Below are 12,168 nucleotides of genomic sequence, written 5' to 3'. Positions count from 1 at the left end.
GTAGAAAACAGCTAGGTTTATGGGCATGCCAGTCCCCCAACCACGTAAGCAGGAGTTTGTGGAGTTAATCAGATTTAATTGCTCAACGGCCACCATATTTACTCAGGCATGCATTCCATAGATTTCAGTGAGATGTGCAGTAACTTAATATGTCTATTTTTTTTAAAAAAGAAAACAAATTATGAGCTGATCTTTAGTGTTCAGTCACATCACATGCTTCAAGGAGGCAAGAGCCCATAATCCTAACCCTACCACCCCCACCCCCATTCTGGATTCTGAGGGATTGCAAAGACAATCAATGCTATCAAGACAAAACTGTTCCCACAGGAGAAGAAGAAGAGAAGAGTTTGGATTTGATATCCCGCCTTTCACTCCCTTTAAGGAGTCTCAAAGCGGCTAACATTCTCCTTTCCCTTCCTCCCCCACAACAAACACTCTGTGAGGTGAGTGGGGCTGAGAGACTTCAAGGAAGTGTGACTGGCCCAAGGACACCCAGCAGCTGCATGTGGAGGAGCGGAGACGCGAACCCGGTTCCCCAGATTACGAGTCTACCACTCTTAACCACTACACCACACTGGCTCTCAGGTGGAACTGGAGCAGCCCATCATTTTTCATGCATATTTGCCAGTCTAAGCAGCGAGAGGCAATAGCTGGTCTTAGAAAGGAGGCGAGTCTCTCTAGATCTGCATCTTCTTCAAAGGAAAGGAGTCTTCTTCCTTCAAGAGTGTGTGCCTTGCATATGGGAAGCCCCAGCTTTGATCCTTTCTTCAGTTGAAATAAAATGTGGCTTTTGAAGGGCTGGAAGAATCTCCTTTCCAAAACCCTTAATAACTGCAGTTTGAGGCTTGCCGTTAGTCTCAGGAAAGCTAGATAGGGATATTGCTGCTGTTTTTTACCAGGAAAAGTAAGGTTCTCATTTGAGGGATGGCAGGAGAAGTGGCAGAAAGAAGATAAGCAATTTAGTCACCCAACCCATTCAGGACAGGACTTGGGATTACAGGTAGCTGGATATTTATGTATTATTTTTTAACAATTTATATCCTGCCCTTTGTACATAGACCTCAGGATGAGTTACAACAGAAAAAAGTAAATTTGCAGGTGCAATCCGGGTAAATATATGGGGTTCCTGCCTTAGGAAAATCAATAATTCCTTTATTCAAAAGGAAAATGTCCTTGCAGGCACCTGGGTTGGCGGTAGCTGAGCTTCAAATATGGCATCTTTGGCAATCACACGTAGCCGAGTAAGATTGTCTTTCATGGCTTAACAGTGAGTCCACTCACTGTAGACGTCCTTCCACAGTGGGGACAAAGGTTTCCGGGCAGGAGTTGATCATGTGAGGCTTTGCCAAGCGTGCCTTCCTCTTAGTGCGTTTCTCCCTTTCGTCCTGAGTATGAGCGTCTTCAAAGTCCATGACACCTTTGGTAAAGGCTGTTCTCCAACTGGAGCGCTCGCAGGCCAGTGATTCCCAATTGTTGATGTTTATACTACATTTTTAAAAATTTTCCTTGGGAGAGTCTTTAAGCCTCTTTTGTTGACCATCAGCATTACGCTTTCCATTTTTAAGTTGAGAATAGAGTAGTTGCTTATCTACTGGTATTAACCTAATTGCCTGCTGCAGTTTATATATGCTACTCTTATTCCAGAGCTTGTGTTTGGGCAAAAGCACACACTTTTGCAACACACTTGAAAGATTGGTGGAACTGCTAGACACATGGCCATATTTTAATGGACAGCCTTCAAAGCCCTGCTGCCACTACACCTTGAATCAAAAGCTGCAGCTTAGCAGGTTACTAGAAATGGGCAGTTCAGAATATATTGCTGGGGCAAGCAGGGGCAAGGGCACCTGGAAACAGGGAGAGAGTGGTCAAGGAGCAGAAGATAAACACGTTTGGCAGGAAAGATGTTAGAGATCATTTAAGTGGGATTTTGAACGGGGGGGGGGGAGAGAGCAAGTCCCTCTGACTGTGGATTGCCCCCATGCTGCTCACAACAATTGTTAGAGATGTTGCAATGAGGGAAGTCTGTCTTGTCCCCTAGCAAGGCCAAGAGACAAAAATAATATGTGTGGGACTTCCTGAACAACTGTAGGCTCCTGCACATTTTCTCCTAGCCTACACGCCACAGGAAAGCACAAACTGAGCTGCATCCTGAATATCAGTCTACAAAGCTCTGAACAGCTTGACCCTCGCCTCTGAATGTGGCCGTGATAATCTAATAGCTGACTTTATCAACTATGTAGCTGTGGATATGCGCTATCCGGGGGCCAGTACATATAAGGGCAGCAGGGACACCATGCATCAGAAATGAATTATGGTGTGAAATAGAGGAGGTTTTTTTTATTAAGAAGAAGAAGTACCCATGAAAAGGTTCTGTTCATACAGTGGCGTTCCTATTAACTCTGACTTGAACTATGCCATAATCTAGGATTCCTTCCACTGGAAGAGCAATAGAAGGAGTTAAGAACCAAAGAACTTAAAAAGAGCCTGCTGGAATAGGCCCATCTAGTCTAGCATCCTGTTCTCACAATCGCCAACCAGATGCCTGCAACAGAACCTGAATGCAGCAGTTCTATCCCAGATCCCTGTAGATCCCAGCAGCTGGTATTCAGAGGCATATAGCCTGCGATAGCGAAGGTAGAAAGTAACCACTGTAGCCTGTAGCCACTGAAGATCTGCAAAGAAGCCAGAAAACTGCAATTTGTGGAGGGTGCTTGGAATTCTCTGTTAGCATTCACTTGCCTCGCCACCCGCTCAGCAGATCACAGTTCTAAGGAGGCAGGGATTGACTAAATCGTTAAATCAGTCCAAGTTTGTGGTATAAATATGTCCCCAAAGCAGTTCCACTATGGCTTTCCAGCAGCAGAGGGCTTGGCCTTACAGAGCTTAATCAGTCTTATGGACAAGGAAGTTTAAATAACTCAAGGTTCTTATGAACCCATAGAGCATGGGTAGGCAACCTAAGGCCAGGCGGCCGGATCCAGCCCAAACGCCTTCTAAATCCAGCCCGTAGACGGTCCAGGAATCAGCGTGTTTTTACATGTGTAGAATGTGTCCTTTTATTTAATGTATCTCTGGGTTATTTGTGGGGGCCTGCCTGGTGTTTTTACATGAGTAGAATGTGTGCTTTTATTTAAAATGCAGCTCTGGATTATTTGTGGGGCATCGGAATTCATTCATTCCCCCCCCCATAAAATATAGTTTGGCCCCCCACAAGGTCTGAGGGACAGTGGACTGGCCCCCTGATGAAAAAGTTTGCTGACCCCTCACCTTGTACTGAAACACATTTTTGCAAAGGGTTACAGTGGTACCTCGGGTTACATACGCTTCAGGTTACATATGCTTCAGGTTACAGACTCCGCTAACCCAGAAATAGTACCTCGGGTTAAGAACTTTGCTTCAGGATGAGAACAGAAATCGTGCTCCAGCGGCACGGCAGCAGCAGGAGGCCCCATTAGCTAAAGTGGTACTTCAGGTTAAGAATAGTTTCAGGTTAAGAACGGACCTCTGGAATGAATTAAGTACTTAACCCGAGGTACCACTCTACTTCCTTCTTCTTTGCACACACACACACACACACACACTGATAGTAACCCAGTTAACTTCAAGAGAGCTCATTTGCGAAAACAAAGTACCCATCTTGTGCTTCATCTTTCAAAATAACTATGTGATCAAGAAAAGCGAGTGGCATGGCATTCATCCTGCCACTGACAAATGGTGAAATTGGCCTGGAAGGAACATGGAAATTTGTTTGGGTCATGGGGATCAGGACAGGGATGTCTGTTTTGTGTCAATGAAGCAATCTACAAATAAACCACAGGCAAGGTTGGCGTGATAAAAATGCTGGAAACCCCATGAAGACGTCCTTGCCGTGGAGGGAGGGGACAGCTGATATCCATCGTTCCCCCCCCATTCAATTTACGCAGTTATAATTAACTACTGAATTGACTAAAGCTCATCTGATTAATCAACTAAGGTTTCTTAAGTTGGAAGATAGATTGGGTAGAAAGAGACAGAGAGAGCTTGCGGTTTCTGTGGATTTGTTTACAAACCCAAAAGGACCCAATGTCAGATCTTATCTGCTCATACTAGGACCTCCCCACAATCACCACCTTTTTGATCATTTAAACAAGTGCCTCAAGTGGCCTTGGCCAAAGCAGAGAGGGAAGAAAAGCCACATTCTCTGCATTGTTGGGGCTTAGACTCCCCCTAGCAGTGATCCTTTATTATACACATCTTTTAAAAAAGAAGATGTGAAGGCCTTCTCAGCTTCTTGTGAACCATCCAGAGTGTTGGTGTTGGGGGATGGAGTGAAAGGGATGCTTTGGTTTCTGAACCAGGGAAGAAAGGTATTCATCAAAATAAAGAAATCATTCCTTCCTTGCATGGCAAAATCAAACAAGCGAATATCTGAGCAAGAGCGGCTTGGAAAACGGCTGTTTTTCTTTACACCGAAATCTGGCACACCTCTTTCTCGTGCCCTATGAAGTGATTCATGTGGGAGTAGTGCTTTGTGAAGATCTACGGATAAGGCTGTGGCAGCCGTCCAAAGACATTTGTGGCTCCCGGCAATCTATATTCCTTTAACATAATTATATCCTTGTGGAGGATAAATCTAGGAGAAGATGGGGGGGGGGAGAGAATCCAGCATTGGGAGAAGCAGGGGGAGCGGGGAAGACAAAACTATATTGCCAGCAAAATCAGAGGAGCTCCATTTCTCATGCCCCAGCTAATTGCTAACAGAGAAACTGCTGTAGTGATAACATGGAGCCTGCAGAAGTACAGGGTGGAGCTTCCTTCTCCTTCCTTCAGAAGAACATGAAAATAGTAGCTACAGACTCAATGCTGGACAAAAAGAAATGGGGACTGAGGCTTGCCTGGTCAGGAGCATCCGAGACTCTGAGATTTCAGGGCCCAAACCTGAGACATAGGGGCACCTCTCTGGTGATGTCACAGGCCAGAGCTTCTTTGCGCTCCCTTCCCATCAATGAGATGCTTCTGGGCATTCCCCAAGCATCCTGGAGGCCAGAGGCCTTTCTCATCCTGGTGAGCTTATCTCTTATGCTCCCCTTTCAGCACCACAAGGCAGAGCCCCACAACTGCTTCCGGACCGGCACTAGTGGCTTCAGCACTGAGAATAAAGCCTATTTCTCTCTCTTCTCCAACAATCACCTCAAAAGGCCTTTAGAAGTTCCCTCCCTCCCTCCACTGGTCTCTGAAGCTCGGCAGGTGCATCGTGCTCTTTGAGAAACTGTGCCCTTTAGACATTAGAGTGTGCATGTAGAGTGGGGGGTGAGGCATAAGAAGCTAAATAAAATTTAAAAATCTCCGTCAAGACCTTTAAAGCAGCCTCCAAATCTAATCACGTTAACTGAGTTGGTGTTAGCTTTGCCTAAAGGAGCTTGGTGGGTGGGGGCGGGTCAGAGGAAGTAATGCGGGGAAAATACATTGGATTTATCCCTGTCTGGTGAAAGTTAGTGACAGTAATTCTGTTGTGACCTTTAAATTGCCAAGTTGGCTTTAAAAGGGGGGTGTATTTGTTTTGTTCTCTCTCTTTTTTTTACAAAATAAAAAAGTCACATACTTACTTAGGCCATGTCACCTACTAAGCACTGAGGTCTGTTTTGAATCCCAAAAGCTTAGGTGGCTTTTTAAAAGGGTCAGGCAAGATCCTTGCCTGGCTGAAAACAAAATCATAGAATTGTAGAATCATTGAATTGCAGAGTTGGAAGGTACGCAAAGGGTCATCAACACAAAATACACAAGAAAAATAAGAACAAGAAAAAGCACAAATAACCCCTCACCCCAAACACATTTTAAAAGCCATAGGCTGTTAATCTGCTGAACACCTGGCTAAGAGAAATATTTCTGCCTAGTGCTAAAGACAGGTAATGAAGGTGCCAGGCAAGCCCCTCTGGGGAGAGCATTCCACAAGCGGAGAACCACCCATTCTTGCTCTGCCACCTTCCTGACCTCGTGTGGAGGAGGCACACTAAGATGGGCATGAAATGATGATAGCAGGAGCCACGTTGGTTCGTATGGGAATGTGTGATGGTGATGGTGAGATGCCGGATGCTAGAAACCAAGGGAGTTTCTGGGAAGAACTTTTGAGTGTCTGAGAAGCTATGGAGGAGAGCTACTTCCAGAAAGTGCATGATGAAGAAAGCACAGTATTTGGGGACACTTCCTTGCAGTGGCTTACTGAAGTGGTCCAGGAGAGGGTCCTTGGCCCTGGATCCAGACTATGGATGTTGAGGTTGCTGGTTTTCTTTATTGAAAAAGCAAATTCTTTTTCTTCATGCTATCCCTATTGGCATCTTGGACAATTACAAGCAGGGAAGTCCACATTATCTACACAGAAACTGTTCAAGTAAAGAGGAAGAAGCATTTTGAATCAGGATCCTGGATTGAATTTTTTGTTGTTGTTCATTTATTGAAAATATTTTTAATCCATCCTTTTGACCAAAGATTGATCTCCAAGATGGTTGACACACACACTTAGGATACACTTAAAACAACATGATAGGCCAAATAAATTACAGCAGACAACCTTTATTCAGGTGATCTGGAAAGACTAAGTAAGAGGAAGCATTTTTGCCAGCAAGTGGTAGATCCTGGTTCATGTACCTGGGAATGGTGCTCACAGACTGGGTGCCATCACAAGGCTCTGTCCTTGCTACCCTCAGATGGTGAGGGCATCCCCAGCAAGCCCTAGGTGCAGTTCAGCATTCAAAGCTCCCATTGTTCTAGGCATGTTTTGTGACAGGGAATTTCATTAGCACAAGCAATTTCTGAGCTCTGGGCACAGTACTGCACCTAACATTTCAGGTTAAAACTGCACAGTGGAGGGAAAGGAGGATCTTTTTCTTCCTCCCCACCTCCTGCCACTCTCCAAAGACTGGAGAAGAGATCCTCTTAAGAATATTAGGGGGGTGGGCAGGGGAAGCATGGCTTTGTTTTTTGCAGTCTTCAGATGAGGACTAGACCATGTGAAAAATGAACGTAAGATTTTAGCTGCAGTTCATTCATTTTCAGCTTTGTATTCTTGTTATTAAAAAGTGCGCCTAAACATTCTGTTGTGGCACCCATAACCTAGGTTTAAGGTGCCATTTAGCTCCTAGCTTTCATATCTCAGTTTCTAACACTGGTGCAGTTCAATGTGCCCATAGACCATTGGAGATGACTGGGCAAATCCTAGATGATGAATGAATGGATTTTATCAGCTTCTAATGTCTGTTAAATCTGGACATTTGCAGTTCCTTCGGCTCCCCCAGAGAACGTGTCGGCTGAAGCTGTGAGTTCCACTCAGATCCTCTTGACCTGGGCAGCTGTCCCTGAACCTGAACAGAACGGGCTCATCCTTGGATACAAGGTACATCTTCCCAAGCGCTGCTGAGTCTTTTCTGCCTTTGGATAAGCAGCGTGTTGTTTTTACTTGATTTTGTTGTTATCTATGTACTAGTAAGTATTGGGGTATTAAAGTCCTGGCAGCTGAACTAAGTGCTGTAAGGTGTATCCCAGAACTACAATCCCATACAGATCTCCTGTATTGTAGCTGAAAGGTTCCATTCTAAGGAATTTAGGGATTGCTACTAATGTCAGACTGAAACACAACGAGCTGAAGAGAATCCTGTGGCACAGCATATTCCGTGCTGCATCAGTTAAGCTATCAGCAGTGAGATCTCCCTACAGATACAAACGAGCAGATTGAAAAGGTTCACTTCGCAGGACAGGTTATCAGTTCGAGTTACTCAGAAGACTGCAGTTTGAACATTGAATGTTCAGCATACAATACAGCATACATGCGAGTTATTAAAGAGTTTACCTTGTCTCTCGTGTACTGTCTAGCTAATACTTTTGACGTCCTGCTAACATGCACCAATGACTAGGAGATGATTGCTTGTTTATGGAAGGCAACTACCATCTACCTGACAAGACTAACCCATTGCTGCGTGTTTGTTGGGGCTGGCAGGGCAGGTGTGTTTGTTTGTTTATGTGTGAGAGAGATACCAATGTTCTTTCTGTGTCTGTCTGGCTACAGAGAAACACTGCAGATTTGGGATTGTAGTCAGCAGAGAAATTTAACCCAGCAGAGAAGTCTTGCTGGGGACTCAAAGGACATGTTGTTTGCTTTTGGGGAAGCTGCTGCTTTTGAACAGCCTAGCATAGTCTGTCCCCATGCAAGCACGCTTCTGACTTTGCAACTAGAAAGTGGGGCCCACAACAAACACTGCTGAGTGGTGTGTTCTTGTTCAGCCAGCCATGCTCTCCTCATTCCTCCACTCCCTGTCTCTGGTTTTCCCTTCAACAGACACTCAGCACGGCAACACCACTCAGCATACCTCATGGACCTATTTTTGGTTTTTCCTCCTTCCAAGGTTTTTTTTTTTTTGTGTAATGCTCTTTGATACTTCTGCAAATCTTGGTGTTCTCCCAAGCCTGCTGATACCCCCTGATTTGACTACATAGGAATTGGCAAAATGTTTGCCATTAGTAGATAGGGTTGCAAACATATATCCCCAGTTCTCTCTTCTGACAAATAGCGAAGTTACTGGAAACCAGGCAGAGGGCCTTCTTTGTAGTTGCACCTACCCTGTGGAATGCCCTCCCATCAGATGTCAAAGAGATGCATAACTATATGACTTTCCGTAGACATCTGCCTGTGGTAGGAAGCTTTTGATGTTTGCTGTTTTGTCCTGTGTTTTTCTATTTTGTTGGAAGCCACCGAACGTAGCTGGGGCAACCCAATCAGATGAGCAGGGTACAGTTACATTGTTGTTGCCATCCCTGTAAAATATTGTTCCTGGAATGCCTTGCTGCTTGTGGGGAGCGAGGTAATATCCCCTATCCTTTTCATTTCATTCTATATGTATTTATCATACTCTTCTTTTCCCCCCTTCAGATTTTGTTCAAGCCCAAAGATGTGGAAAGCAAATTAAGCAGCCAAGTTGTGAGAGGGAACCACACCCTTTCCATCCTTCTAGCTGGTTTGCGGAAATATGTGCTTTATGAGATTCAGGTTCTGGCATTCACACGCATTGGGGATGGGATCCCCAGCTCCCCTCCAGTCATCGAGAGAACTAAGGACGATGGTAAGTGTATGTGGATCGCTAGAACCTTCTAGCTTTTTTTGGGGGGGGGTGCATATCAGCAGCTAATCAGGTGGATTCCGTTTTTAATCTCAAAGAACCGGATCCTCCCCTAATGTAAAGAGGCACAGTCCTATTAGTTTCTAGCTGCGAATCTGCTCCCAAAAATTGCAGTCTATTTCCCCCCTCCTCCCAGTAATTGACAAAAAGATTGTTTCACTCTAAAACCTGATATTTTATAGCCAGTTCCAGCCTGAAGCAAATTTTTACAGCCCAATTATGAACTCCTACAGAAATCCAATCATAGTAATAAAAAAAAAGCTGTGGGATAATGGGACGTGATAAACAAACCTTGCTGTGATTGAATGTGAGCGCGATGTGGTGTTTCCTGTCCCAAGAGTGTGCCTAGACCAACCTTGAACAAAAGAATAATAAAATGACCTTTTGTGAAATTAGTGCATGAACATTGTATTGTTCTACTCGCCGACACTATCTGTAAGCCTGAGAATTCCCGTTTAGGGTTTGACATATTGAAAGGACGAGAGGCTTTCTGGGGTCTGATGGAAGGAATGTGTATTCATTAGCCACATGGATGTTCAGGGGACTCATGGCTCCAGGGCTCACCTTCACAGCTTCGGCAGACCAGTTGCCCACTTCTGCTAAGCCTGGATGCTGGGGGTGTTGGCTAACTGGAGCAGGGGGTGGGGGAGAATTCAGGCTGGCAGAGGGGAAGCCCCAAGCATTTTTCTGTCTGCTCTTGTTGAATGTTTCTCCCCCTAAAATTCTAACAATATTTCTCTTTTTATCATTATCCACTGGCTTGCTTGCTATCCCATGAGCTTAGAGCAGCTTTACAGCAGCATTTTCCCTCAGTTTTAATAATTCTGTCCCTAAGGAACCCACAATCTGAGAAAAATCAAATGGTTTGAGGAGAAAAGAGGTCAAATGAAAGAAAAATAACATTGTAAATATTATATATATATTTAAAGCGCCACACTGACTAACCAGTCCAAAAAGTCATTCAAAGGACAGCAGTTTTTAAAGGCAGCCAGCAGCTCAATTGCTGCTTGTTGTATGGTTGGGCCCAGGCTACCCGAAAGATCGTTTCCCACTCTATGAACCTGCCTGGCTGGTTTAAGGGTACTCTCATTAAAAATTTAAGGGTACTCTCATTTTCCTACTCATATTGAAATGCTGCCCCTCAATGAGGCCAAACTTAGATTCACAAAATGTTTAGGGGTATGTGTACCCCTGTGTACCCCCAGAAAAAAGCACTGGTTGTGAGCATTAAACATGCACTATATAAAGTCACATGAAAGCTCAGATGTAATGTGGAAATCAACAGTTAGGGATGCATCAGGGAAATTGAATCAACTGCCGTGTGAACACAGCCCAAGTTGGGGCAGGCTGCTCCTTACAGAAGCTAATACCTCTTAGAGTTATGGGCTGGCAGGGGGAGGAGGATAAAGCATGATAATGTCATATATACCGTTCTCTGGCTACAAATCCATTGGATAAACAAATACATGCCCGAACTGCCGTGTAATAAGCATCTTGTCCTCTTCCTTCCTGCATTACCTGTTGTCAAATGCTGCTATTTGTTCTTCCATCCCCACACTCCTGACATAAGCCTGCTTGATTCCTTCCTGATCAATTTAATTAAAAGCATCATAGGGGAGAGCAGAGGTGGGATTTCAGCTTAAGGGGGTGAACATCAGTACCTCTGGATTTGCAAATTATCATTAGCTCCCCCTGGTGACCTTGATAGAGGTAATTCAGCGGCCTGCCTGCTGTCTGTGGCAATGCACAACTTCTCCCCCTCTGATGCTTATGGCCAAACAGAGGTTCCCAGATGCCTAGGTGAAACTGGAAGGCAAATTGAGAGTTAGCTACATGGTTGGAGAATATGATTCAGCTTCGGCAACTGTGTAACGACTTAAGAAACCTGCTTAACCTCTCAAGGAAAAATTCAGTATATGAAGCAATATGCTATAACCAGAGCTATGAAATGCCTTTCAGAATCTGATTGGCATACAGACGTCCCATTATATAGGCTCCAGCATGATTGTCCCCTCTGAGGTCAACCCTAGTTTATCAAAACATTATCATAAATATATTTACTAATGCAATAAAACATATGAAGTCGGTAGCTGCAATATAACAAGAACTGATGGCTAACTTGACCTCGAAAGACAGTAAGCTTTTTATGTTGCATGGGGTTTTTTAAGTCTCTTCTGGTCTAAGACCAGTTTTGCACAAGTCCAAAGCTTTATCACTTGCCTTAGCTTATCAAGACTCTTGATCCAAAGGCACCAGTTTAGATCCTTTCTCCCTGAGATTCCATACCACGTCATAACAAAGGCTAGCAGAGAGACCCATCCTTGGTAGAGCTTTTTCCTAGGAAATCCTGCAGTGTTAGTAACCTCTTGCAATCATGGTTTTGAGCTATTTGTTAAATCAAAGGTAGATTAGGCAGATAACATCCCTTTTTGAACAGGATGTGCAGCTAAAAATTGCACCTGGGGCCTCTTGCACACAAAAGAAATTGGGATAAGTTTGTACCTGCCAGGCCTATCTAATGGCCGTTCTCTTGGTCTTTTTAGCCCCAGGCTCTCCAGTGCGGATGGTGTTCCCTGAGGTGAAGCTGACCTCTGTCCGGATTGTGTGGCAGCCCCCTGAAGAACCCAATGGGATTATTCTTGGTAAGCAAGAGCAAGAGCTGTGTCAAGGGGTGGGGGGACCAAAAGAGGCAGCCATAGAAGTAGCCTGTCAGCGCATGCTTTTGAATCACTTGAAGGTGTGCATATATACCAGGCATTATGGAAGCCTGGAAAATGCAGTGGTTCACGTGGTATCCCTTCCTGTGGCCTACTCTGCCTTCAACCCATCAAACTAGCTTGGTGTGAATTCTGAGGGTTTGAATGCACTCATTCTAAAGCCAGGCCAGGGGTCTTAATTCTGTAACTAGGGGCAGAAAGCAAGAAATAGCACAGTGAGGAACTCATAGATGGCATGCATGCTACTGTCCAGGGATCGCAAGTGCCCCTTACCCCCCACCCCACTGCACCCACAGTGGGGCAGA

The 12,168-nt window shown here is 44.7% G+C and overlaps 1 protein-coding gene and 1 long non-coding RNA gene across 9 annotated transcripts in view; one reads left to right on the top strand and one right to left on the bottom strand.

Moving 5' to 3' along the window:
- The window catches only part of SDK1 (sidekick cell adhesion molecule 1), a 566,813-nt gene that overhangs the window by 458,558 nt on the left and 96,087 nt on the right, over positions 1-12,168 (top strand). For all 7 annotated transcript variants that reach the window (XM_080980906.1, XM_080980905.1, XM_080980909.1 and 4 more), the window contains exons 27-29: positions 7,254-7,369; positions 8,900-9,089; positions 11,690-11,788. In XM_080980906.1, the coding sequence (XP_080837032.1) occupies positions 7,254-7,369; positions 8,900-9,089; positions 11,690-11,788 (405 nt within the window). The remainder of the gene's footprint in view (positions 1-7,253; positions 7,370-8,899; positions 9,090-11,689; positions 11,789-12,168) is intronic.
- LOC308463147 lies at positions 7,397-11,041 on the bottom strand. Of its 2 annotated transcripts, none has more exons than XR_013979486.1 (3): positions 10,808-11,041; positions 9,438-9,501; positions 7,397-7,683 (listed from the first exon to the last, which is right to left on the bottom strand). It is a non-coding gene; the product is annotated as an uncharacterized lncRNA (long non-coding RNA). The 2 variants fall into 2 exon arrangements; XR_013979487.1 differs by lacking the exon at positions 7,397-7,683 and adding an exon at positions 9,101-9,198.

This window comes from Podarcis pityusensis, assembly GCF_964106645.2.
Source record: "Podarcis pityusensis genome assembly, chromosome: 14".
Taxonomy (NCBI): Eukaryota; Metazoa; Chordata; class Lepidosauria; order Squamata; family Lacertidae; genus Podarcis; species Podarcis pityusensis.
This window is presented reverse-complemented; position numbering and strand designations above follow the sequence as displayed.